Source organism: Anopheles cruzii, chromosome 2, assembly GCF_943734635.1.
Source record: "Anopheles cruzii chromosome 2, idAnoCruzAS_RS32_06, whole genome shotgun sequence".
Lineage (NCBI taxonomy): Eukaryota > Metazoa > Arthropoda > Insecta > Diptera > Culicidae > Anopheles > Anopheles cruzii.
The window spans coordinates 37,264,664-37,292,659 of NC_069144.1; the positions used below are offsets into that span (position 1 = coordinate 37,264,664).

Below are 27,996 nucleotides of genomic sequence, written 5' to 3' on the forward strand. Positions count from 1 at the left end.
GCTCGAAGTGAGCGCGGAATGAGGACAAAGGATTCACGCCGGCCTCTGAACTCACGGCACTGCTCTGCAGGTGAACGCAGATAGTAAACACAGTTGAGTGTTTTTATTGGGCAAAATTTAAGTTTTATCGTACAACAAGATAGACTGTAAGTTAGAATTGGATTATATGTTACTGAGCCGTATAGTAATGTTGCGCAAAACAAACCGCATCTCGGTGCCGGTGACTAATATCTCACCGCGGCGTCTCACTTCTCTCACATGCTCACCAACTGTCAATTGTGACAAACGTGTCAGCGCGAACACAAAAAAATTGAAGCTGAAAGCTGAAAAATCCATCATTCGCTTCGGGTTGCGCGAATGCTTTCCGCGGAAGTTTTTCTTGGAATTATCAACACCATTCGCTATCTGACGGAGGTAAATATTGTCGATAACGCTGGCCAAACGTACCCCGCCACCCGTGGCAATTGATGTTCGGCACGGCACGCAATAGGTTTACGCGAAAAAGTTCTCCTTTGTCCGTGTCGTCGTTCGCGGTTTGCTGTGCAATATGAGCTGGCCGTAGTAGTTGGGGGCACAAAATCGGTGTAGCTAATGGAGCAAAACAGTAACAAGCACAGTGAGCCAAGTGAGCCATCACTTCCCTGTGTTACTTGGTGCGATGCATCGGTGAATCACCTCACGAGTGCTTTCGTGCATGCGTGTGTTCTCCGGGGAGATGTGTTTGTGTGTAGCTGAGAAGCTGTGCGTTTGCATTCTTAATTGTTTATAGCAACAGATAAGGCTTCCCCCGTTGGCTGTGTAGTCAACGGAGACGCAACACGCGAGATTTCCAAGACGAACACAATCGTCGACCGATGAACCATCGTTCCGGCATCAACACGGTGACAACACACTGTCCGCTCCGGACGATGTTGTAATTTCTTATCGACTGTCTGGTCTGCCGGTGGTGCTTGTGGCTTCCGCAGATGATTAACCTGATTGTGGTTAGGCGGTTGTGTTTCATCGGGACTTTCTTGGTGCATATCTTGTGTCCACTTGTAGCAGAAAAATAAGAAGCTCTGCTTATGAAGAGCCTGTTATCGGGAGGAGCTTGGAATTTCGCTCAAACGGTGTGCCTTCGTGCCAAAGAAGGCTGTGAATTGGCACAAAATTAAGGTTTCTTTTCGGTTCTTCTCATTGCAGCCGCGTGAAGTGAATGCCGTTTTGTGGTGACGTCCGAAACACTGCACAAAGAGTAGGCCAAAAATACAAGCGCAGCAAGCGATGCTCGTCCACGACGGCGGGAGTAGTTGAGAAGTGAAACGCGAAAATACGCCCCACACATACACCCCGATGACGAAGAAGCACTACGTTCGGTGATGGTCAAGCGGTCGCACGAACGTGTCGAAGTACGCGCCCGCCAGAGAGGCGTTCAATAATCGTATCCAATTACCACCGAAACAGCCTTTTCGTGTTTGTCCTACCGCGTTTTTCTCTCTCTGAACGCCCAGCTGGCCGCAGCAGCAGCAGCAGCGACAGTAGGCAGCGATAGCGGAGCGATACCGCAGCAAAAAGTGAACCCTCGAGTGGTGGTCTGTGGCGGGAGGGGAGTTCGCTGTGAACGAATCTGTGGCGAGCGGCCCATACCCCGCCCGCTAGACTTGTGGCCCGTGCAGTTTTTTTTGTTTTTGTATGTTCCAATTAAACCGTACGCTTCCGGGCGGTTTGGCTTATCATCGGCACCACTAGCGAGGGACAGCGAGGTCATCGGAATCCTTTCCTGTTACAACGACGACAACGACGACGTCCGTAATGGCGACGACGGCCGGAGCGGAGCATGTCGATCTCGAGTGTTTCCTCGTGACGAAGCACTCGTGGAAGGGCAAGTACAAGCGCATCCTGTCGATCAGCGCGGTTGGCGTTTCGACCTACAATCCGGACAAGTTCGATCTTACCAATCGGTGGCCGTACAGCGATGTGGTCAGCGTGCTTCCGAATCGATCGGCCAACGTAAGTGGACCCCCCTCGTAATTAATGGATGCTCTCTCGCTTCGTTGGTTTGCTGATGATTCGTTTTAACTCTATTTTAGACGGCGTACGAGTTTGTGCTGAATCTGCGGAAGGATAAGAAGCTCGACACGATCAAACTGTCGTCGGAGAACCGCAGCGAAATACTCACCTCGTTGCTCAAGTATCATAAGGAGTTTGCCGACAAACCCAAACCAGCGTTGGTGAGTTTATTTTGCTGTAGTTTATACTTCATGGTGTCCTTTGCATGCATCGAGAAGATGCAACTCTTCGTGGTCGATGTGGGATGGATTTTTGTTTTAATTTATACGTGTACGTTCTTGATAATCGTGGTGTTAAGGCCCTGTGTTGTTTTTATAATTGGTATTTATTTATGTTCCATTTGTCCCCTTATAATATTTCTAATGATTGCTCGAAAATCGGGTCCCATTTGTTGGGTCAATTTTTATGATCACCATTCACCTCACAGTAACCCATTGTTCATTGTTCCTAACCTTTACGTGTGAGAGGTATCTAATCGAAGCAACCAATGACATAGTTCCCTAGACTAGATCACTGCCCTTTTACTTGCGCTTGCGGTTTGAAGCACAAAGTTCTGAACCTTTTTCGGGTGTTAAGGGTTCATCAAAATTATTCAGCCGGTGAAGCTTGCTGCTCTCCGGTCTATCCACCGGGCCACCCTGCAACGGAACTCGAATTGTGAACGGAACTTTCAGTACCACCACCACATATCGTATTGCCTTCATGACATACTTTGCCGTTCTCCACGCGCCCTCCCTCTTGCTTCATCGCTCCCAAGTTCCTTCGCTCGCCCCCACCGCTTGCACACGTTTTTGCTCACGTTTGCTCACGTTTCTGTTGTTTGCAGGATGATGTTGTAGAACGTCCTGTCGATCCGCTCGTCCACCACCATCCACCGTCATCTTTTCCATCAGCTTCATTGCGTGCCGCGCGGGACGATGGTGATAGTAAGGGGGTGGCGTGGACGTGGTGGCTAAAGACGATTGTTGCTTCCTTTCTACCGCTTTCGCCACCGGTTAGGCCCTGTTTGCCGTGTAGTATCGTGACCAAAGTGAGTGTCCCGTCTCTTCGTCGCGCGCGTCCGTGTCAGAGGGCTAGTGAATTATTACTAGGGATTTTGGTGATCGTCGTCATTGGCGTGACGCGTTAGGTTGGCCGAAACCTACATCCAAATTGTACATACTAAACCTAGATCAGTGTACGAAGCAAATTGATCGAATCGAGCCCCTCACTGACCGGATTCCGCTTGGTTGTTTGCTCCTTTTTTTCCACAGAAATATGTGGCCTACAAGCATCACTGGTCCGGGACGACGCTACCGACCATGCTGGAGGTGACACCCTGTTCGCTGGATCAGCTCGACCCCACCACCGGCACGGTGCTGGCCAGCTACAACTACAAAGACATCGATGGTATCATCGGCATTCACGATTATCCGAACGGGATCGTGCTGGCGTACGGTGGGCACAGTCGGTTGCATCTGTTTCGTGTCGAAAATAACCACGACATCGTCCAGGCCATCTCGCAGAATGCCCAGCAGCACCTGGGCGCGGAAATAAAGGTGCTCAAGAGCCAGATTACGCTCGAGCAGTTCGAACAGCAACGCTTCGGTGCGTACAGTGGCGATCAGCACCAAACGTCGATGTCGGAGTTTAGCGTTCAGAAGATCACCCCACGCCACTCGGAACCCATGCGGCGCATTCTGTGTCTCACCGATACGACCATCCTGGAGCGAGATCCCCAAACGTACAGTATCTGTACGCTGCGGCCACTGGATAACGTGTACGCGCTGGTAAGGCACGCGGACAACATCCAGAAGTTTGCGATCGAGTACAAGAACGGTCTGGTGCGATCGTACATCACGAACGATCGTGATTCGCTGCTGGCAACCCTGCTCGATGCGGTACGATCGTGTGGCAACGCGGACGTGCACGTACGGATTGCAAATACTCCGCGCGGTAAGCGGGTCGGTCCCCTGACGCAGAGTGTGGACGAGGAAACGGAATCCAACCTGTTGCGCTACATCATGAGCTGCTATCAGTATCCGGTCAAGCGGTTCGACGTGATGGAGCGCTTCAATGCGAATATTCCGTACAGTGGGCTGAACTACAGTGTAACTCAGGATGTAAGTACGACCCGAATTCCCGAAACAACGAACCATTTGACCACTTTTCGCTCGCCTCGCCTTTTAGAGTTTGTTTGCCGAAAGTAAGGAGAGGTTGATCACCGGGGCACTACAGGCACTGATTGGCAGCAGCAAGGAGGACAACGCACAACTGACCAACGTCGAGTTGGAAGCCTCGTTTCACGTGTTGCGTCGTTTGCTGGCCAGCAAAGCTGGGTTTGCCGCGTTCACAAATTTGCCCGGATTCCGAGAGGCGATCGGTTTGAAGGTGGTGCACGCACTCAAGCGCAACGATCTCGCGGTGACGTACGCGGCGATCGATATGGTCAATTCGCTGATGCACTCCGATCACGATCTGAAGCAGGAGCAGCTCAACAAAAGCTCGTTGCTGCACACGAAAGCATTCCTCGAGCAGCTGCTGGACATGTGGAGCCGGCACGTGAACCACGGGAGCGGTGCGTTGGTCCTCTCCGCGATGCTTGACTTTCTCACGTTCGCGCTCTGCGTACCGTACAGCGAAACGACCGACGGGAAGCAGTTCGATCTGCTGCTGGAAATGGTGGCGTCCCGGGGCCGCACGCTGTACAAACTGTTTCAACATCCTTCGCTGGCCATCGTCAAGGGTAGCGGCCTAGTGATGCGTGCACTGATCGAGGAAGGTGATGCGCCCATCTCGAACCAAATGCAAACGCTAGCCCTCGATGAAGCGGCACTCTGTCGGCATCTGCTGGTGGCGTTGTACACACCGACGAACGACAGCACGATGCTTACGCACCGACAACTATCCCGACATCTGGTGGGTCTCTGGATCACGGACAGCGACGAAGCGATGAATCTTTTGCGGCGCATATTCGTAAGTAAAGGCCTCTTTCGGCAGCGTATGATCCGTTACTGATCGTTCCCCCCTCTTACAGCCGGCCGGTTTGCTTTCGTTTCTCGAAAGCGAAGAACCCGTTCCGAAGGAGGACATCGAGGAGGATAAGCTCAATTTCCGGGACAATCTCAAGCTGGCCGTACAGCACGCGGGAAGCGCCACCGGCAACAGCCGGTTAAACTATCTGCTCGAAAAGCACCTGGAAGGTATCAAGCACTGGGGCATGAACCTGATCGACGCGCGGCAGGAAAAGTTGCAGCAAGCGCAAAAGAACCGCCCGATCGTGCTGCGTAATCGGCGCCAGCGGAAGAAGGTCGGTGACCAAGCGGCTCCCAATTTGGCGCTGTTTTTCTACCAGTTCGGCAAAAACCACGCCATGCCCAACTTGATCTGGAACCACAAAACGCGGGAAGAGTTGCGGTCGGCGCTGGAGAACGAGTTGCGCCAGTTTTCGGCCGACAAGGATCTGGCCGGAAACATGCTGGTCGCGTGGAACTACGACGAGTTCGAGGTGCAGTACCAGTGTTTGGCGGATGAGATCAAGATCGGTGACTACTACATTCGGTTGCTGCTGGAGCGCGACGATTGGCCACAGAATTTAGTGAAAAATCCGTAAGTTGTGGCGCGCACTTTTTGGTGGCGATCATAGACGCGGTTGTAATACAAATACGGGTTTCCCTTTTCGGCAGCATCGAACTGTTTAATGCACTCTACCGAAGGGTGTTGTGTAGGAATCGGCTAAACGATGACCAGCTGACGGTCACGTCGTTGCAAGCGCTGGCCAAGGTGTACAAACGGTATTACGAAGAGATTGGATACTTTAGCGACATGCCGTACATTCTGCAAATGCTGGACCGGGTAAGCCTTGCGGTCCTTATTCCGCATCCGTAAGCTGCTTCTTCTGATGACCTCCGCTCTCTTTTCCAGTGTCTTTCACCGGCCCTACGGGATGCGCTGATCATTCTGATCAAGAATCTCGTGCTGCACAAGTCCAACTGCCGGCCGCTGACCGATCACGTCAACTATCTGGTCGATCTAATTACACTGGCGCACCTGCACAAAGGCCGAGCGACACTGAACACGAAAACGAACGTCATCGAGGCCGGACCAAATATGAAGCTGCACGAGGAAAAAGACTGGTACTACAACGTGGAGCGAGAGAACGAGAAACCGGAACGCTGTGGTCCGGTAACGTTCTCGGAACTGAAGGAGCTCTGGACGAAGGGTGTGCTAACGCCGCGGACCCGTTGCTGGGCCGTCGGCATGGACGGGTGGCGCTCGTTGCAGCAGATCCCACAGCTCAAGTGGTGCCTGATGGCAAAGGGGAGCCCCCTGTTCAACGAAACCGAACTTGCCCAGCACGTGCTGGACATTCTGAACAAGTGCACCGCGTTCTTCCCGAGCCGGGCGCGAGATGGCGAAGCGGTGCTCATTCCGGGGCCACGGTTGTCGCGCAAACTGTCCGAGTTCATCTGCTTGCCGCACATCGTGCAGGTTTGCTTGACGCACGATCCGGGTCTGCTGGAGCGTGTGGCTACGCTCCTGTGCCAGATCATGGAGGACAATCCCGAAATGTCCAAGGTGTACCTGACGGGCGTGTTCTACTTCATGCTCATGTACACCGGCAGCAACATTCTGCCGATCGCGCGCTTCCTGAAGATGACGCACATGAAGCAAGCGTTCCGCAGCGAGGACAGCGCGGGGCAGGCGGGTATCATGTACCGCAGCATCCTTGGCCAGCTGCTGCCCGAAGCGATGATCTGCTTTCTGGAGAATCACAGTGCGGAAAAGTTTGCCGAAACGTTCCTGGGCGAGTTCGATACGCCGGAGGTGATCTGGAGTTCCGAGATGCGCCGGATGTTGATCGAGAAAATCTCCGCCCATATAGCCGACTTTACACCGAAGCTGAAGGGCCACACGATGGCCCGGTACCCGTACCTGGCCATCCCGGTGATCAGCTATCCGCAGCTGGAGAATGAACTGTTTTGTCACATCTTTTACCTTCGGCACTTGTGCGATACGGCCAAGTTTCCGAACTGGCCCATCCCGGATCCGGTAAGTGTGCGGAACGGAGCGGAGCAAGAGCAAACGGAGTAAGTCAATCGGTCAATCTCTTCCATCGGCTTGTGCAGGTCCAGCTACTGAAGCACACCCTGGACGCGTGGCGCAAGGAGGTGGAAAAGAAACCTTCACAAATGACCGTCACTCAGGCGTATCAGGATCTCGATTTCGATCTGACCAAAAACCCGAACCCGGAAGAGTCGGCCATCCGGAAGGCGTACTATCGGTTGGCGCAGATGTACCATCCGGATAAAAATCCCAACGGACGGGTAAGAAAACCGGAACCCGAGTGGATTCTTGTAATTAACCTGGGTTTATTTTAGGAAATTTTTGAACGCGTCAACCGTGCTTACGAATTCCTGTGCTCCCGAAACGCACTCAATACGGACGGTCCGAACCCGGCCAACATTGTGTTGATCCTGCGCACGCAATCGATCCTCTTCGAGCGCTACGCCGAAGAACTGCGTCCATATAAGTACGCCGGGTATCCGCAGTTGATCAAAACGATCCGCCTGGAGACACAGGACGATCAGCTGTTTTCGAAGCAGGTACCCCTGTTGAGTGCCGCGTCCGAGTTGTGTTACCACACGGTGCACTGTTCGGCGCTGAACGCCGAAGAGTTGCGCCGTGAGGAGGGCATTGAAGCGCTGCTCGATGCGTACTCCCGGTGCGTCTCGATACTGGGCGTCGATTCCGACCGCAATTCGCTGCACTATGAAGTGATTTCAAACATTACGCGCTGCTTCGATGTGGCCTGCTGTTTCGACAGTTGCCGCAAGAAGATCCTCGAACTGCCACAATTGATCGTGGACGTGTGCCGGGTGGTATACTTTAAGCACTCGCTTTCGGTCAGCCTGGTCACCAGTCTGGCGGTAAACAATCTCGATCTGCAGTGCAACCTGGTGCGCAACGGTGTGCTGTGGTCGTTGATGCTGTTCCTGTTCGATTACGATTACACGCTCGACGAGAGCGGCGTGTCGTCGGAGGAGCGCTCCAATACGCAACAGGGTGCCAATAATTTGGCCAAATTGTCACTGCTGGCGTGCGTCGGTCTCGCCGGCTACCAGATGACACTGTTGGACGATCCGAAGGCGGCCGCACTGAGAGCAACGACTGGCCACAATCCGTCGGCCACGAGTAACAGCAGCAGTCCAACAACAACCGCACGCAGTGGCTCTCCGCTGACGGCGGGCCGTGCGGCGCAAACGTACTCGCAGAACGCTTCGAACCTGATCCAGAACAACTCCAACCTGATACAGTCGGTCGCCGGTCTGGACAAGGCGCTGACGCAAGACAAGAACGGCAGGGACGTTACGGAGGCGCTACCGGTGGGAGAACCGGGTGGTGGTGTGTCCGGTGATCCGACGATCGAGTGTGAGAAGGGTTTGCAGAACAAGAAGTACAAAATCAGCAACACCCAGCCGCCGGCGAACGCGCTCGTGAAGCAGCTGCTCGATCGGCTGCTCACCCCGTACGTGGCCGGCAAAATGGTGACGGACAGTGAGCAGGCGGTACTCAAGATGCTGACCTCCAACACGCGCAACCCGTACCTGATCTGGGACAATGGCACGCGCGCCCAGTTGACGGACTTTCTGGAGCACCAGCGGACGGTCGCGACGAAAGAGCAGTACGGGGACGTCACGGAGATCCACAGTCTGGTGCAGGGTTTCACTTACGATGCCCATCGGTACGTGCCCCGCCGCCGGGTCATTCTCGCCGAAAACTAATGTTTCTCACTTTCACAGGGACGAGCTTAAGATCGGTGGCATTTTCATTCGCGTGTACAACGAAATGCCAACCTTTCCCATTACCAACCCGAAGCGCTTCGTGATGGATTTGCTGGAGTTTCTGAAGCAAGCCTACACTCACCTGAACGCGCCACCGTCTGGTGGGGCGATCGCCGGCAACCAGCCACCGTCTGCCGTCCTGCCACCGCCATCGTCGGCCGGTTCATCGATTCTGGTTCCAACGAAAGCCTGGAAACCATTGCCGGCACCGAAACGTGCAGCACAACCGGGGTTGGCCACAAACAGTAACGATATCAGTGCCGTGCTGAGCGAATACGCACGCTCCAAGCAGCGTAGCCAGCTGGTGGAAGGGACAGCTGGTGAAGTAGCGTCATCCCCGACGTCCACGGCTACGATGGCCGGCCAGCGGTACGATTTCAGCAGCCAGCCACCGGCCGTGATCGTCACGCATATCGTGATGGCCCTCCAGGCACTGATTTCAGTCATTAAATCGAACAGCAACGTCGAGATACAGTGTATCGGCCACTTCGAGATGCTGTTTGGCCTTCTGTCCACGTCCCGGTGCGGGTCGGAGAATCGTACCATCAAAACGCTGGCCCTGGAGGTCGTCTGTCAGGTGTCGCGCAACAAGGAGTGCGTGCAGGAGATTGCGGCGTGCGAGATTTTCGGCCTCTACCTGGTGGTGCTGAAAGATCCGGAGCTCCGGGAGCAGCTGGCGCGCGTACTGGAAACCCTGTCCGGGCTGCTGAACGTTCCGAAGATGGTGAAGGAAGGGCACGCCAAAGGGGCGGTCATCTATCTGCTGGATTTGTTCTGTAACGCGAGCAACCCACAGATCCGGGAGCAGTGCGGGGAACTGCTGGCCAAGATGAGCGCGGACAAGCTGAGTGGACCGAAGGTGCGCATTACGGTGTGCAAGTATCTGCCGGCCGTGTTTCTGGATGCGATGATCGACTCGACGTCGGTGGCGGTGCAGATGTACGAGTCGATCCACGAGCACCCGGAGCTGATCTGGAACGAGGACATACGGGAGCGGGTGTGTGAGGCGGTTCGTGATATGGCCGACAGTTTCGGGGCGCAGCAGCGTGCTAATCCGCGCAAACCGTGGCGTGATCCGGAGATACTGCCCGAGCTGTTGTCCAACGAGCTGGTCGTTTCGGGCGTTTACCTCCGGCTGTACGTCTCCAATCCGGGCTGGACGCTCCGTAAACCTAAGCAATTTTTGGCCGATCTGCTCGATTTCATCGTGGACAACATCAGCCGAACGGGTGGCAGCGATATGGCCGGTGTGCTCGATCTGGCCACTACCTCGCTGGTGCTGCTACTGAACGCTCAGCCAAACCTTGCCGACTCGATACCGGTGCTGGGCCACATACCGAAGTTTTTCCGTCAACTTTCCGTTCAGCCAAAGAGTGCCCTCACCGTACTGCATCAGCTGTCACTGTCGGAGGTAGGCAAGGCTGGACCGAAGTCTGGCTGGAACGTCCGTTTATTAATCCGATTATTCCTTCGATTGTAGATTTGCGTGAGCGCAATCTCACAAACGGAATGCATACCGTCGCTGAAAAGCTGCATGGAACGTAACAGGGAACTAACAGCGACCGCCTGCGAAACCCTCAGTCGGCTGTTCCGGTGTCAACATGTACGTGGTCACAGTGCACAGGCGTTTCGCTTTGCTAGGTCTCTCTATTATGTCTTTTTCTGTCACCCAAATCACAGGACTCGCTGATCCGGCAATCGCTCGAATGTCAATTAATTCCCTACCTGCTGGCGCTGCTGGACAGTCGCATCGGCGGACCGTCGGGCAGCACCAATCCGGCGATGGTGAAGGCACAGATCGTGGCCGCCCTGAAGGCGATGGCCTCGAACCTGACGTACGGTGACCGGGTGGCACACATCCTCAACCAGAACCCGATCTGGGCCGAGTACCGCGATCAGAAGCACGATCTGTTCATCACCGACACGGATGTCCGCGGCTATTTGACGGGTGCGTGATCCTCCTTTTCCGCGTCCAGCTTTTGCGTAACCAAACGTTTCCCGTTCCCTCTTTCGCAACAGGGGCACCAAACACGACGGCCGGCTATCTGACGCAGGGACCGACGAAGAATGTGGAAGTGCTTACCTCACCACCGCCCATCGATCGTGACGATCCTCTGTTTGCCCGCAGCAACAGTAGTGGTGGTGGTGGCGGCGGAATTGTGTAGCAAGTGGTGTGATCATAGTAGGCGCCATGGAAGGTTGGTTATCATAGCACTTTTGCTACTCACTGTGTGCGGCGTTCTGCTTCGAGATCTTCATCGAGGGTTTCTAGTTGCACCCCAACCCCCAAAGTTGGCCATGAATTACACAAATCGGTACCGCCGGGGGGTATACCGTTGCCCTTGGTTACTACTCATTATGCCGTTAGCTGATGGGGCCCCGTCTGAGACGGGGTTCCTTTGTTTCCATCACTACTTTCCGTTACTATTCGTTCGTTTTGTAATGTGATATTCGACTGAAGGAGAGAAGTGAAATAAGGGAAGTGACAAGCGAGGAAAAGGATGCAGAGAGCTATGGTTCGCACGCCGGAAGGAACGCCGCGGCCGAACTTGGCGTGGCCGCGAGATTCATTGTAAAATATTCCACCTGAAAGGACGGCCTTTCGGCCTTCAGTCGTATTAGAAAGCAAACGAGAAAGAGAGCGGGCACGAAACGCCCGACAATGGATAGTTTGATACGATCGCTTCCTGAAACGAAAAAGGAAATAAAAATAAAATGGCAATATATCGTTGCTTGAACACTGCAACCAGCATCGTGTCGTCGTCACCGCGAGAGACGAGAATCATCCATTTTTGGTTTTTTATATTCTTTATTATATAGTTTCAGACTTTTTTGTAACACTTTTTTCCATTCTCTCTCGTTCGCTTTCATATGCCGCGCTATTAGCTATTAGCTCCGTACTCTGCTTTGTTTTCCCACTGTTTTTGCGTGTGGGGCTGCCATTCACTGGTTCGTTTAGTTCGTCGTCGTCATTTTCCATACCATTTGCCCCAAAGTTTCTGCCAATTCTACACACAGCTTGACAGCTTACAATTAGTCCTAGGGATGATGATGAATCGGTAAATTCACGGGGAGGAGGGAATTCCAGGGACCGCCAGCAGCAATTTAAACGGAACAGGGAGCAAGTTATTCGGCTGCTGATGCTGGTTGATGTTTACCTACTTTTAGTGTGGATGTGTGTGTGTGGATTAGATGTTTATCCCTATTTGTTTGCCAACCGATTGTTACCTTCCTTATTTTCACGTTTTGACCAGCGGTTCTCCTCGTGTTTCGCAACAATGTGTTTTCCTCCCTTTGTCCTATGTCTGCTTTAGCATATGGACATTGTAACTGCATATTTTCAACCTTCACCCTTCTGCGTTTTGCGTGTTTTTTTTTGTTCTGTTCGCTGCATTACTCTAAATAAGCGGCGTTGATAAGAATGTGGCAGAAAGGAACAACATTTAAACATCCTCCGGAGGGATACACTAAAAAAGGAAACATTGTATAATGTTCTGGCTCCCCCAGCTGCTGCCCACCGGCACATGATTGGGACACAAAACGGAGGAACGATAAAAAGGATAACAAATGTAATGTTGAGAAGGTATGATCGATTACTAGGTCCGCGCTCCGTTTCACGGTCCACTCTATATATCGAGCGTTACATTCGCTAGTGGTGTGGTCGTTTAACAACACCGTGCAGGTTTTGTTGGGTTTTTACGTTCGTCTTATTACGTTGCCTATAGAACTATCGATTGTTTAAATGTAAAATGTGCGTTACTGTTCACCGTTCATTGGTTGCTTTTGGTTCGAAGGGGTTTTCTTTATTTGTTCAATCTAGTGTCCTGTTCGGTGTGTGTGTGTGTTGGCTCGCGCCGCGCGTATGTGTGAGCATCATGGTGCGTGATATTGGCCTGTGCGCACGTGTGTGTTACTGGTTCTCCCCTGGGAAATGCATATGCATTTCCCCAGTAGGCGAACGGGGTTCGAAAAACGGCGTAGCAAAGAAACAACGGAGAAAGACAGTGGAGTAGTGTTTGTCAGAGTGTGTTGCTGCCCTATTGGTTCGTGTGTGCGTTTTTGTGTTTGCAAGTTTCCCCGCGTCGCAGGTCACTGTTTGCTTCGATCTCATCCCAGTTCACAAGCGGTTCAAAAATCATCGTTTCAGGCGCCCCCTTTTAGTTTTCCCTCCGATTTCGGTTTTGCATCCTGCCCGTTGTTCGGTTGTTCACATCCGCTCTCCGTCAGGTTCTACGATGCCGTTGTTTGGTTTAGGTGGATCTGTTTAACGGTTGAAAGTGACCTAGCGTTCTTAGTTCGACCTATTCTTCGAAACTAATTAAACAAAACGACTGCACTACGCTACGCTCATCTGAATTGGAAGCAGTATTGGATCCAATAGAATGGGTGGCGCCTAGCTAACCGTGCCCCAAACCTCTGGCCTAAACGGATGCGGCTCCGGAGTCGCGGCGGACTCCGGGTGCTTCACAAAACGTCCGGCCGGTAGAGAATCTCGAGATCCAAGTATCCTTCGTCACCGGTCTGTTTTCTCGCCTGGCGTCTCTGCGTGCAGAGCTAAATGATGGGTTACATTCGCCAGCGCTCTCACAGGATTGCTGCGATCTAATTACGTATTTTCAGACTGCCTCCCTTGGATGGGTTGTATGTTGTGTCCGTTCGTTTCCCAATACTACTACACGTCGTCGTCGTCCGTTCTAGTCTACTTTCTGTTCCAAACTACCTCCTAAGTGCGAGAATATGTGATTGTTTGCTGCAGCCTTCTTAACAATGTCTTTTGTCGTTCCCTCCCGACTATTTGCCATCGTAAAAAAGGTACGTTTCTTCGTTTTGTCGGCTGCTTTGTTTGTTTGTTTGTTTGTTTTTTCATTGTTACACCGTTCTGTAGGTTGAAACCATGTCCTGTCCCAAAATGCATTCCAGTGAAAAGTGTCCGGTTGCGGGGTAAGCCCTCTTATCAAGCCAAACCCACATCTCGGCGGGATTCTTTGCTCCACGTTCTTTGCCCGTTGCTTCTTGCCGATTGTTTTTTTTGTTTTCTTCAGTTTTAAACACAGGAGGAAAATATTTTCATTTACTTTCGTTTTTCACTTATTCTTGTAACAATTTGAATAACAAGTGTTGGGGATTGGTGTTTTAATTTTCGCTACAGGGAGAGACAGAGAGAGAAAGATTCGGTATGGAATGAAAAATTAATACAACCGAAAAGCGAAAGCGGTACCTTGAAAGTGTCGGCGGATTAATCGGTTGTCCTGGTTGAGTGTCGTGTAAAAACACTTCCTCTGCGTTTGTATGACTTGTTTTGTTTGTTTTTTTGTTTGTTTGTTTGTGTCCGTGTGTGTGTGTGTGTGTGTGTGGGCTAGTTACTTTACTACCGATCTCTCGCTGCTAAACACTAATATTTTTGCCTCTAGGTTTTTTTTGTCGTCCCACATCATCCTCCCGCACAAAACATCGTAATCATAATCGATTATCACCACAGCAAAAGTATGGGCCACCTTATGCTCGATACGCGCGCACGTTGGTCCGGGGCCACCCCGGCCACCGGCCAGTTTACTTTAGTGAAACACTTAGGGCAGTGATATATTGATGTTGCAGTATCCGGTTGTTGTTTTGTGGTTTTGTGTTGTGTTCCAGTTTGTTTTTCCCACTTCCCTCAGGTTCTGCTTGTTTGATAGTTTTGGTTGTTTGTTTCGCTTTTGCTACTAAGTTGCTCTCACCTTCTCTCACCGCTGTGTGTTGCATGGTTGTGTTTGTTACTTATACTTTTTCTTTGTCTATAGATTTGTATTCATTTAGCGCGTCTTACTATTTAATACGTTTTTTTTTGTTTCGCTTCCCCGCCAATCACTCCTTTTCGTATCGGTAAGTACAGGTTTTTGCTTAATTCTTGTTTGTGTCTCTTTTTTCCCTCCGTCCTTCGTTTGTTGCCTAGTTTTGTATATTCTCTTTAACACTTTGGTATCACCTTTAGGGTTGCTGTTTTGCTTTGCTGGCGCGCGCGCGATGCTTTGCGCTCGCGGTACACGCTTCGCTACAATCGAATTGTTTTGCTAAGTTTTTTTTTGTTTTGTTTTCCAAAATGTCCGTTACAAGTTCGAAATAACGCTCTGCTGAGGCTGCTGCTGCTGCTGGTGCTGTACACAACACGGGCCGGGTCGGGCCGTCCCGCCAAACCCACAAGCCGAAGCGAAGTAGTATGAAATTGTGTGTAACGATCGAATGAACGAAAAAGCGATCAAAACAATGCATTACAACGTGGTCTCGACAACGATCCTGTTGGTCGCTTTACTCCGCGTAAGTGCCTTTTGGATTTGGGAAAGGCTATGTATAGGGTGCGCTTCCACTTCGTCCCAAAAAACCGAACGGCGGCTTGGCGCCAGAGAAACGAAAGCTATCATTTATACAGTTTTCGAACAACTACTACTGTGTTTCTTGGGGCGGTCGCGTCAAGTTGAGGCGATGATACACTTGGTTCTAACATCTAACATCCGCGCGCGCGCACGTAACCTAGAAGCGTTTTTATGTTTTTTTTTTACTTTTTAACTACTGATGGGCTTTTGATGATAGGTCCTCTACTACGCACGCACTCTCCTCGATCCCCGACGGTCCATGCTTCATGTCCGGTGATTGTTCCGTTCTCCATTTGCCCTACTATCGCTACTAATTCAATACGCCAACGCCGCTGCCGCTGTAGGACCTTTGTGTCGATCCGTAGACGGCCAGCTGATTGAATCGCTCCATATTCCGTGTCCGTCCGAGTCTGCCTTGAGCTATTGGTTTTACTTTATACACCATCCTATGCCACATGTTCACCGTTTTCAAACATCAAAATGGTTTCCTTTCCACTAGGGGACCTGGAGCAAATCAGGCGGTGCCGCAACGAAAGGATAAGCCACAAAACAACTTTACCGGCTATCGATGTCTCTAGGGCTGCACTGTCAGGGGAGATGCTTGGCGGCTTCTCTGGTGCAAGTTGTAAATTTTTCTTCTGTCGAGAAAGAAGCTCCTGTTCCTGTCCTGAATCCTGAAAGAAAGTACCGTTTAAAGTAGCACCCAGCAATAGAATCGCTCAAAGCCTTAAAGCCATTGTCCTCCAGTTGTCCCGGGTCCAAACAAAAAGCACGCGCTAGTGGCCCGAGTGCAGGCGATAAACAGGATTAACAGGAGCGGCTGAGTATTTACAGCACCAAAAACCTGCGTCTCACGAAGCGCTCCGTTCGTTCGCCCAACTTGAAGCCTGTTTTGTTTTGGGTGATGTTTAGATTAGAATTCAACGCCCATAACGCTACTAATACTTTCGTATCCCTCACTCGTTCGCAGCTTTACTTTGTGTTCGCGTGTCCTAGATTTGCTTTATATCCTGGTTTGTTTTGTTGCTACTATAATTCCCTATCTACACACCATCTCCATTTAGACTAGCGAATTGTTAATACTTCTTCTTTGCTCTATAACTTCAAGCTTCAATGGCCGGCCTTTCACAACTAAACCGAAGCACATCCGCCGGAGCGCCGCCCGCCGTCCCGCTTACACCGGGGTACACAACACTAAATAGTGAGAGAGGCCTGCAACGCTTGCAAAACATGGAAACAAAATACGATCGCGTACTCTGCTCTCTAAGATGGGCCCTGTAGAAACACACAGCACACACAACCACTGTGTCGTTACGCACCCGGGAGGCGATAAAGCTTGCGCGGAAAATATATATATATATATATTGTTGTATATATATTTTAATATATAGCTTTTTTTGTTTTGTTTCGCTCGTTCTCGTTTTCATGTTTTTCTGTTAGTTGCTTTCTCATTTCATTTTTTGTTCGATTTTCGATCGCCTAAGATAGTGTGTGTGTGTGTCTGTGTGTTGAATTTATTTTAATATTACGTTTTGACCTAACCACGTTTACACTTTCGTTCTCCTCTTTCACCCCTTTACGCTTTACGTTTTACTTTAAACATGTTGTGTTGAGTCGGTTCCCCTTTATACGTAATGCGTTCTCCTCGTCGCGCGGGCGGAACACGTGCACATTTTCCGTTTCCGTTTAGTTTGCTCTCTGTTTACACACTCGTTTTGTTGTTTTGTTTGTTCTCTACTAATGAAGCGAAATAGCGGCAGTGATCACACGTTTATATATTGTCCAAATATCGGCTGGGTATCTTCTTAAGTAGTGTTTACCATTGTTCGTTTTTTGCATAAATTTTTCAAACGTCCGTTAACACTCATCGGTCCCCCCCTCTCGTAATAGTGTCCACGCGCGTAGTCATTGTTGCAAGTCCATGTGACGAAACCAAACGGCAGGACCGGCGCCGGCTGGCTGCCCATCACTGCCAGGGAGAAACAGATGTAAGTGAGAGGGACATAGAGGAACGCACAACTTAGCGTAGAATATCTGTCCTTGCCAACCCATTGGAAACATTGATGGGGTCCATCCGGGCGGACCTCTTTGAGTATACTAAGTAAACAACGAAAGTAGAGAAAAGCAAACAATATCGAGTCGTTCAGTTAGTCACTTTCGGAGAGAGTTTCGTCAATTAGTTTTTGCTGTTGCTATAATCCGTTTTGAAGCAGTACACTATTCCTTTTCACATCGCTCGGTTTCGCCGGGTCCGCTTCTGTGGCGTTTCATTTTTCATTGCGCAAGCAGAAATGTATATCTGTATATATATAATTAGTTTATATATATACTCGTTAATGTATGTATATTTATATATATAGGATTATATATATAAATATAAATATATTTATATATGAATAGATAAACTTTGATATATCTATAGTCTCACAGAGGAGCACCATTAATGGTGTGCAATAGGGGCGCGTTCCACGCTCGCCTTGTTGGCCCGACGACCGCCGCCCATCCTTGCAAGCGCGCTACGCCACCCCGCCGCGCGCGGTTCCTATGCTTCCCGATGGCACAATGGAGCCTTGGAGCACTTCTTAATGGTTTGGGGACATTCCCATCTCTCAGTTCAACCGTCAACTGCACGGGCGAAAGTACTGCTACCGAGAACATGCCACAATAATGACCAGTGGGGATCCAGGGGATCGTGTGCGGCTCTTGTCGGTTCCACCAAACAGAGACAGAAAGTGAGAGCGAGAGTGAAAGAGAGAAAGACCAATATGTGTGGACCGACCGATCTGGCTGTAGGCAGAAGACTAGAACAGAATGGGAATCTGGGGGAGGTTTGGAAGCGAATAACAGGACACTAGGCGCTATAGGCGCCACCGAAGCCATATGAACCCCAAAATCACCAACAAGTAGCGCCATCGCGGTGCTCGCACACTCGCACTCAGCAGGACACAAAGGTAACCGTCCAGCGACAAACCACTATGGCGCCGCCAGTGGTCCACCGTTTTCCGTCCATCCGTCCATCGCCGGTCGAACGGATCGCTAACGGCGGCGAGAACGTAACGTGCAAGCGGATGCAAAACACACGGCCCCGGTCGACATGGCATGGTCGTCGCTGGTTCACGCTCCTGGCGGACGGCGAGTCGTCGCCGATCGTGCATCAATCGCCTTCCGGGCCCTCGACGAAGTGACCCCGCACGTCCAGGGCGGTGGCCAGCTGGAGCACGATGTGCGCCAGCGACGGGTGCTCGAGCAGTTCGGGCCCGGGCAGCGGAGGCTCGCAGCGGGGCCGCTGGTGCCGTCCCCGGAAGCCCCGGTGTAACCGCAACGCCACGTCACAGAACACGAACCGCAGGATGAGAGTCCGCAGGAAGTCGTCACCGAAGAACTGGACGTATGATGAATCTGCAATGCACAGGAATGTAGGTGCCAACCATTGCGACCGAAATTCCTGGCCCCCTCGTTACCTATGTAGCCGATACCCTGTTCGATTTCGTCCATCCGGCAGCGCGTCACCAGCCGGGACGCCTCGGTTACGAACCGATCGACGTAGTTCTGGCATCGCTCCCAGTGATGGATCGGCACATCGCCCACGTTACAAATGTAGCACATGGCCGTCATCGGCGAGTGCAGGAACAGCGTAAACAGCGAACCGTGATGCTGCAGATCTGCTAACGGAGAGAATCGGAATTTGTGTCGTTCAGAAGTTGTGGACACCGTGAGAGCGTGCGCACCGGAACCACCGTACCTTGATAGCTGGCAGGAACGTCCTGGGGTGACATGAGTATCACTAACGGTTGACCAAAGTACCTGAAATGGCACATCCAGAGTAGGTCACTCTGCCGGATCACTCTACTCTGCCCAATCGGCCGCCTAACTCACCTCGGTATGTGCTGGAACACGAATGAATTGTCGGAGTCAATGATGATGAAGAGCGGTCGCCGCGTGTACGGATACAGATCGCCGGGGTACAGGCAGTGCGGTTCCTTGTAGCCCGCGCTCGATTTGCCCCTCACCGAAAGCCCGCTGTCGACGGCATCGCGCTTGACGCTCGTGGCGAGTCCACCCAGCTCGTAGCCATCTTGTAGGTTGAAAGGAGAAAGGAGAGTTAGATCATCGACGATCGGTAGCGGGAAGCCAACGGTCTTACAGTCTTGTGGATGCTTCGTAGTCGAGAAGCACCCATCGGCTGACATGTACAGGAGCAGTGCGCCACCCGGCGGCAACTCCTTGAAGCCGCTCGACAAGAACACCATCAGCTGGCTGAGCGATGGTTTGTAGAGCAAGTACTTGTGTGGATTATCGCGCATCGTCCGGCGCTCGCCGTTCTCGACGTAACCTACAAGGGGGGAATTGCATCGGGCATATTAGTATCGGGAAGCTGGAACGGCGGACGGTGGAAGAAGAGAATTACCTTTCGAGCCCGGTACACCGTACGGTGGCATGCGGCTCGCCGCCGGACTGGCATCGTGGGGTCCTCCGTGGGCCATCGGATGGCCAATCATCGGGTGCATCGCGTCCGTCGGTTCCCGTTCCAGTGTCTGGAGCATGCTGCAAATGTAGCGACCCGTTAGTGCTTACTTTTCCGCCGGGGGTCCGGTGCCACGTACCGAAACATATCCATCGTTAGCTCGGAGAACTTGGCCTGCTCGCAGGCCGACCCCACGATAAGGATCTCCTGCAGGCTGAGCGTCATGTGCGGCGTCCGTTCGCAGGGCGGTGTCGTGAGCGGGCTTAACCTGGAACCAGAACCACTTCAAATCAACACGGGTGAAGCTGTCGCGTCCCGAGCGCGGAAAGACGAATGGCCCGTGCTTTCGACTATTGGTCACCTCACCCTCGTGTGTGCGTGTGTGTGTGTGTGTCAGTGTACTTTCATGTATGTATGGGTATGATAGTGTGCACAATGTGGTAGGTGTGTGTGTGATGAGGAGTAAGTGTGACCGCGTGTTTTGAATGACTCTAGTAGGTGCGCGTATGTTTGTACGTATGCGTGTGGTGATTGATTGATTTGATTTGGTGTCACATTGTTTTGATCTGTTAATGTCCGATGAGACTCGTGTCAAACTGGACCAGGATGAAGTGTTTAGCGATCGAAAATGGAAGAGTCATGAGCGACAATGAGACTTGGCGGATGAGGAATGGGTGTGACATGGGCTGCCAATGGCCAATTTCTGTGTCTAATTGATTGAAATTGATGAAAAATCGAACCCTTGTCCAAGCTTAACGGATGACCTAAACGGGTTTTTAAATTTTTGCACACGTCGTTTCCGAAACATAGAAAAAATGTACACACTTCAAACGATCGTCATCACATGATACATGATCAACGCATACGCGCGGCGCACCAAAAAGGATCTGCCACCGTCGGCAAACGTCCTTCCTTTCGGGTGGAGAGCCGTAGGTTAGTCGATCGAATTGAAACCGGTTCTAAGGCACGAGCCACTCGAATACACTGTCCTCGACCCCTGGCATTAAGATCGAATCGAAGATGATGAGAACATGGCATAATATATGGTGGGGATGATGTTTTTTTTTTGTTGTTGGCGACTTAAGTTGTGATGATCGATCGATCGCATGATGATCGCGGCGGCGAGGGTGCGCATTCAGTGAGACAAACCGAAAGTGAACGGGCCAATCAACGAGATTCACGGAACGTGTCCGTTTCTCCATCTTATTCGTAATCTTACACCATACATTAGTACCTTACTCAGCTAGTTCTCGAAGTAAGAGCAAGCAGTTAACCGGTTATTTTTCGTCAAAAGGTCGGCGGCTTTGCCGACACAGCCAATTTGGAAGCCAATTTTGTTCAACCCCCCCCCCCAGGCGCCCGATCTGTGATCGTTTGTTTGCTCTTACTGCCTCCTTAAGATTAGGGTTTCTTAATACTAGAGTTTTCAGCGTGGCGCAGTGTAGTGGTGGCAAAGGATGGCTCTTATATTTGCCGTACACAGCGCAGCAAACCAATTGGTGAGAACGGAAAAACAAACAATTTAAAAACAAACAAATAAAACACAATAGTTCTTTTTTTTCATTGCGGATCCAATTTACACAAATACAGTACGACGAAAGGTAGTAGGAATACCACAGCCAATATACCGGAACAATGGAAAACACAGAGAAATTTCAGAAAAGCGCGCGCATATAATCAGGGTAACGGAAATCAATGCGTAACAATAGGCCAAATGGGCGATAGGCGAACCAAACCAATTTCGGCAATTCGTATAACGGGGAAAAAATCAAACAAAACACCAAAAGGTATTCTCACTCTCTAGTGGTACTTCAAATATGTATACGATTTCTAGCAGATTACCGACCAACCGTAGGCTTACTTTCACGTCTAACTATCCATCAGTATAATCTGGCAAACTTTTGTCTCGATACAACATTTTTACACAAGTATTACAAACACCGAATAGTGGAGAACATGGTAGAGACAGGGAGAGAGACAGAGAAAGAGAGCGAATAAGGAGAATCTCTTGGAGACAACAAGGTTGGGCTAATTTAACAAACTCTGCTATTCTGCTTTCGTTGGAGGAGTTGATGTACTGTAGTATTTGGTTGGTATTGGATGTGAGTTAAATATGTTTTCTCTTCTTTTTTGTTGTTGTTTGTGGTAGAAGGAATGCGAAAGAAAGATAGAAATACAAAACAATAAGCAATGGCCGTCAGTAGTGGAATGCCGACGAGAATGGCAAATGAAGCACACTCGCAGTCCAACAATCGTCAAAAAAACAAACCCGTACAATGAACGAACATAATTAGACATGCTTAGCGCAAGTTACAAACAAGTTGGTTGAACAAACGTACAAACCTTAGGTTAATGGAAGAATGGAATAGCATAAGCACCTTCTCGCAAGCTTCATAAAAAAGGGGATTCTCCATTCTCGCATTCTTCGTAAAAAGGGGTAGCGTAACCGTTACTTCGCTTCGCTTTCATCAAGCCCGGACCAAAAGGTGTGGCCGTAACACACAAAAATCAACACACGGCAAAACAGCGGCATCAAGTACCGGAGGGGGGGAATGGGAATACCAGCAAACCAGCGCCAACAGAACCCATCGGAAACGGAAGTGCCAAGAAACGAGAAGCAAACGCAAACCGTAAACGTAAATATCAAACAATAAACCAAAACGACAACACAACGCACACGGAAAAAGAACGGAAAACGGAAAACCAGAAATGGAAAGCCAATAAACAGAGGTTACGAAAAGCTACCGAAGAAGAAGAAGAAGAAGAAGGTAATAATAGGAAAGCACGGGCCTAAGAGCTATCGCTACGTGGCTGGCAGTGGCAGGCAAACTAACCTGTGCGACAGCACGATCGGGTTCGTGTCCGCGTGCAGCACGGCCACGGCCGATTCCGCCTTAATGAAGCCCTTGATCTCCTCCAGCACCAGCGACCACTCTAGCTGATCCTCCGGCTCGTACCTAAAACGGGAAGGCGTGATGGGCATGATCGCGGCGTGGATCGCGTCGTGGCGATCGAGAAGCCCGTCCCTGGCGGGCGGGACGGACTCCTCGAGCGCCTCGGGGGAGGTAGAGTAATAGAAGCAAGTGTTGTACCGTCGGCTAGCTACGTACGTGGTGGTGTATTCCTGTATTTGTCGCTCCAATTCGATAACTAACTCCCGCACCAGCTTCATCTTCTTCAACAGTAAACAAACAACAATAAATCTAGCGTAGTAACGTAGTTTCTTAACCATGAGATCCGGTCGGTCCTCCTTGATTGCTCTAGAGTAGTAAGCGCGCCCCCTGATCGCAGCATAAAAAGAGTATGCTTCATTGAGATAATTTGTTTCACTCGTTCTAAGGCTGAAAAACGAAACCGGAGATCGGAACAGAGATCGAGAGCGTTAGCGAGGGGGGTTGGATCGGGTGATCGATCTAGCCGGTGGCACGCTGCTTACTAATAATGATAATAGAGTTGTCCAATTTTGCTAGCTATTTCCCCGATTTGCCATCGCTTTAATCCATACTTAGAATCTAGGACTAGTCTATGCTGCTGCTGGAACTTCCACAGCTTGGTGTAAACGTCGAACGTGCGGCCAAAGTAGGCCTGCCACTGCCGGTGCCCGTACTGCGGCAGGTCGCGGAGCCCGTTGAAGAGTTGCTTCGACTTTTCCAGCAGGTGGCAGAACTCCAGCACTATTTTCCTATCCTGTTCCTCCGTTGACGCCATCTTAACCATGCCGCCAACTGTTCATTGGAAAGCTATCTGCAAGTGGTACAACAACAACAGGCGTCGGGTGAGCAGCTGTTCGTCTCAGCAATCATTGCATTCGTGTGTCAGTTCATTTCTTGTTTGTTTGTGTTTTTAGGAAACTGCAAAATCTCTTCGCTACAGATCGCTTACTAAACACCAGGCGCCTCCTTCAGCCACCACAACGAGAGCTTCCCCATTCCGTCCCAATCGCACGGCACACACAGCCGTTCAATCTTGGCCGCGGCTCCAATGCTAATCCTCGGTAAATATTGTACCCCACTACCACCAATTCGCGGTGCCCCGCCGTCGTCAACTTCGCCCAGACTGCTGCGATGTGGCTTCAGTTTGAGGACACATCACTTCGCAAAGGAAGGCATGGCAACAAACGGCGGCGGCGGTGACGGTCGGTCGGTTATCGATTTTTGTTTATGAAATTGCATGTGATTTTAGGACCCACCGAGCAGCGAGCCCAACTTCGCATTTCGGCGACGTCCCTTCGGGGCGACGGGGGGCAGAGGACGGCCGGCGGGTGTGTTTGCACACAAGCCCCGCACACGCGTACGCACAAACACACACACACACGCAGCTTGACGTTTCGGGTAAGCGTACGGCCGTATCACGCTGCGTCAATCGCGGCGGTCCCGACGGCACCGGTCGGTAAGGAGCTGCTGCTGCATCGCGAAACTCCGGGTCTCCTGCCGCCCCACTACCCCGTGAAGTTCATTCTCACTTTCTGGCTTGGCCGCGCGCTCCTTTCAAGCTTCAACCCGAAGAAGCTGGGCGAAGAAGTTGTTGCAGTTGCACCTCTCTCGGTTCCATAGCACCGTCCGCAGCCGTACTTGCGCACCGTTGCCATACACACACACACACACGCCCGTAGGTCCTAGTGTTCACTTCCTCCGGGCCTTCTTTTACCGTTCCACCATTTTGCGCCTCTGGAGGCACCTTATCGACACTACACCGCCGCACCCATTCCAGCTGTTCCTGTCGGCCAAAGTCACCAGGGCCTGCGAGGTCCACGCGCTCTCGAACGACTCCTTTCCCGTGATTTGTTCACGGGGCACACACTGCGGAACATTCTCACACCATCAGCCCCATCCTAGCGCATGCTGTCTCGCTTCTTTCACTTGCTCCCCTCAGCCTCAGCACACAGGATCAGAGTAGCCTTTGGAAACACTGCTGGGCTGCTTCACTTCACCAACAATTGAGTTTTACGTCCCCCCCATTCCCGTAGCTCCCAATATAATCGGTTTAAACGGCCCCCGTTTGCGGTTCTGTAGTTTTTGTTCTCCACACACACACACACACAGCGAAAGACACCATACGCGCGCAGTGAACGCATTTCGCGTGCAAGGAAGAAACGGAAACGGGCACAGGCTCCGTTGGCGAGAGTGAAACGGTACGCTGCTCGACCCACCACCGCACACCGTAGTGACACACACAATATGGTACCGCGAGTATATGATGTGCACCACCACCTTGCCACCCTGGCTCACCACCCCTACCCTGCGCCCGGGAGGGGTGCTCGGAAAAATCTGATTCTATCCACAGACCCCCACAGCTTGACTGACGAGCAGACCATCGACGATTCGGACCGATTAACCTGGTGGCCACTGTGCAAACGCTTATCAGGACACGGGACGCACACACACCCGTGACATGGCGATCCGCACGGCACGGCGGCGATGGCCGCGATTTGCAGTTTCACTCGCTGCCACCCGTGCCCGTGCTACTTACAGCGGTCTAATTTCTACGCGAATCACTCCACCGTGGGTTGCGAGTCGCTCCGGCACCACTTTGCTGCCCGCTAGACTAGTTTAAATATTATGTTTTAAAGGTTTTCTGTGTAAGGCAAAATCTATGTTACTAGATTTGGAGTGAAAAAACTCGAAAACATTATGGGGTGCACTGGTTCGCGGAACGGGCGCTAGCTGGCGCACTAGTCGGCGCATTTTCCTCCAGCGCCAGCCAGCGGGCTGTCTCGCTCTGGCGCCCTGTTTGCTCTCGCTCGCACACGCACTCCTTGCAGCCGCTACTCTGTCACTTTCGTCCTGTTTGCATCTCTCACACACACTCACACGCCTGAGAGAGAGCGAAAGAAACACGAGAGAATCCTTTGAGTGATGAAAAACTCTCCCCCATTTTCCGTACGCGTCGTGCGTACTATCACGGCGGCGGCGGTGGCGGCGGCGGTGGCGGCGGCGGTGGCGGCGGCGGTGGCGGCGGCGGTGGCGGCGGTTGATTGTGGCCCAAACTCTTGGCGTGTTTTTTCATTGTTTCATTAGTCACGCGCTCGCGCCTGTGTGTGTGTGTGTGTCACGGATGTAATTGAACACGCATACTGCGACCGACGACGCAGCTACAATCGTCTTTCTTACGCGGGGTCGGCATGGTCACCGTCTCTCGTCTCGCGGCTACACATCTTTCTAATCACGCGATAATATCTGCAGCGTGATTAGATATTCACAAACAGAAAATACATTTTCACGCGCGCCTAGCACTGACTGGTCCTGGCACCACCTGGTTTTATGTTGCTCGCTAATTGTACCGCCCCGAATGTGACGGACCTGAGGACCAGGAATTGCGCCAGAAAGGATTACACTTCGTGTGTCTGTGTGTGGTGACCGAAGCACTAGGCGGATAATGTCATTTTGGGGCCGGATCCGGGGACACTACAGAACATCTCACAGTGCCCTCCCCCCCCGCGGGGAAGGGATTCCGGCTCCCAGATTCGCACCTTCGTTAATGTTCTCGCACACACTCTCGCACACTCTGCCATGCTGCTGCTGTTCCCGGAATGAAGAAGGGTGTTTTTCATTCATTCGAAATGAGAGGACCCGTTCGCGTTCCCGCCACCACCGGTGGTGAGCAGGGAGAGCCACCGCAGAGCACGAGCACGTGTTGGCGCGCGCTAGAGGAGTCTACGCTGGCGATAGTAAGCGTAGCGTACTACTAGTATCTCCGGTCTACTTACTATCCGTTGGTGTGTGGAGTAAGTTGGTCACTTCCGCTAGGATGTCCACTGCATAATGCCCCGTACCAAACATGGTATCCTACGGAAAGCATATCTCAACCCAGAACGTCCTGATACGGGACGTTGGATTCAGTGTTTCACTCCTTAATTAATGATTCGAATGATGGGATTATGTTTTACCCCAATGAGTAGAAGTGAACCAACCGACAGTATTCCGTTGCTACGTCAGCCACGCGACATGAAAAGAATGCCCATTCGACAGCGTTACGTTGCTGCAGAGCGTTACACGTGTTACAGCTGTCAAAAGTGTTTGGTAAACAACTTTCCCGATTGCGAGCAGCTGAATCAAACAGCATCCTTTCGCTGAATTGTTTTGTAAACCCCCGGAAAATGCCGAAAGTTGTGTCCCGCAGTATCGTGTGCTCGGATTCGAAGGATAAGGAAGAGTACAATGAGACCGGCCCGCTGAACATTTACTACTGTCTGTGTGGGCAAATGAGTTTGATTTTGGGTACGATCCGAATACTGCCGCAAACCTCTTGAAGGGCTATTCATCTGAATATCGTTCGTTTCTTTCAGATTGTACGCTGGAAAAGTTACCGCTCCGGCAGCTGGATGGAGCCCGCGTTATCGACAGTGCTCGGCATGCGAACAAGGTGAATGCCGATGCGAGTGAAACGGTTTTTATCCAGCGGACGGCAGGCATCGAGAAGCAGCATCGGCTGAAGTGCAAAAAGTGTGGCCTTCCGCTGTACTACCGACACTCCAACGACCCGCAGGTAACGTTCGTCATACGCCGGGCGCTCGTGAAGTGCAAGAGTGAGGCAAGGATTTCCGAGTTCATCAAAACGCCCAGCAGCAGCCTCAATCCGTCGCAGGAACCGAAGAAGGTGATGGTTACGAAGCACACGAAAAACATGGGCAAATTCAGTTCCGTCACCGTGTCGACCATCGACGAGGAGGAGGATGAAATCGAAGCCCGAGAGGTAGCGGACAGCTACGCCAACAATGCGCGCATTATCGAGAAGCAGCTGGAGCGGAAGGGCGGCAAAACGAATGAGGATGCGTTGAAGGAAAAGATCGAGCCACCGCCGGCGAAAAAAACACGCGGCACGTTGATTGATACGTAGGTTGGATGGATAGGAACGGCGAGGCAATAAAGAATGCAATGACCTGCAGCAAAACAAGTAACCGAAACAAAGCTAATGCTTTCACCTTGATCGCACCTCAGCGCCTAGATAATGTTATCTTTCGCGGCTTAAGCGCGATGTACGCCATTTATTTGGTAAACACAAGATAGTCGAACATCGATCTCGTGTTTTTAAATTAGATTTTGGCAACAAAAAACCGCACCGCAAGATGAGATCATCGTAATATTTTTTTTGTTATTACACATAATTGTTTGATAATGAATATTCCAAACATTTCAATACAAAGGAGGGTTAAAAATGAAAATTTTTCACGATACAAAAGAGAATCGATCGATGGTGTACGGAGATAACGCATACTTTCCCCTATTGATCAGCCTTGATCGGCGCCCTAAGAATGATCTGGATTCTGTTGATCGAGCGAAAGGAACGGTGTGCCTGGAGTTAGCGCTTA

General features: G+C 51.3%; 3 protein-coding genes across 4 annotated transcripts; 2 read left to right on the top strand and 1 right to left on the bottom strand.

The window, feature by feature from the left end:
- Window positions 1-1,358: 1,358 nt before the first annotated feature.
- Window positions 1,359-11,600, top strand: LOC128278993 (dnaJ homolog subfamily C member 13). The gene is made up of 15 exons (XM_053017715.1): window positions 1,359-1,388; window positions 1,729-1,989; window positions 2,070-2,210; window positions 2,876-3,079; window positions 3,303-4,151; window positions 4,219-5,004; window positions 5,066-5,637; window positions 5,715-5,883; window positions 5,953-7,080; window positions 7,158-7,355; window positions 7,410-8,773; window positions 8,832-10,284; window positions 10,354-10,476; window positions 10,554-10,821; window positions 10,893-11,600. Exons 1-15 carry the CDS (start codon window positions 1,359-1,361, stop codon window positions 11,036-11,038), a joined length of 7,692 nt encoding a protein of 2,563 aa, XP_052873675.1. The 3' UTR covers window positions 11,039-11,600.
- Window positions 11,601-18,377: 6,777 nt separating this feature from the next.
- On the bottom strand, window positions 18,378-23,405 carry LOC128267305 (protein SCAI). Of its 2 annotated transcripts, none has more exons than XM_053004112.1 (10): window positions 23,125-23,405; window positions 22,799-23,029; window positions 22,523-22,645; window positions 19,828-19,956; window positions 19,632-19,768; window positions 19,368-19,556; window positions 19,100-19,298; window positions 18,966-19,027; window positions 18,685-18,888; window positions 18,378-18,622 (listed from the first exon to the last, which is right to left on the bottom strand). In XM_053004112.1, exons 1-10 carry the CDS (start codon window positions 23,403-23,405, stop codon window positions 18,378-18,380), a joined length of 1,800 nt encoding a protein of 599 aa, XP_052860072.1. The 2 variants fall into 2 exon arrangements, with proteins under 2 accessions (XP_052860072.1, XP_052860071.1); XM_053004111.1 differs by having other exon boundaries at window positions 19,828-19,971.
- Window positions 23,406-26,739: 3,334 nt separating this feature from the next.
- On the top strand, window positions 26,740-27,987 carry LOC128267436 (STING ER exit protein). Its single transcript, XM_053004268.1, has 2 exons — window positions 26,740-26,905; window positions 26,974-27,987. Exons 1-2 carry the CDS (start codon window positions 26,785-26,787, stop codon window positions 27,522-27,524), a joined length of 672 nt encoding a protein of 223 aa, XP_052860228.1. The 5' UTR covers window positions 26,740-26,784; the 3' UTR covers window positions 27,525-27,987.
- The last annotated feature ends 9 nt before the right edge of the window (window positions 27,988-27,996 follow it).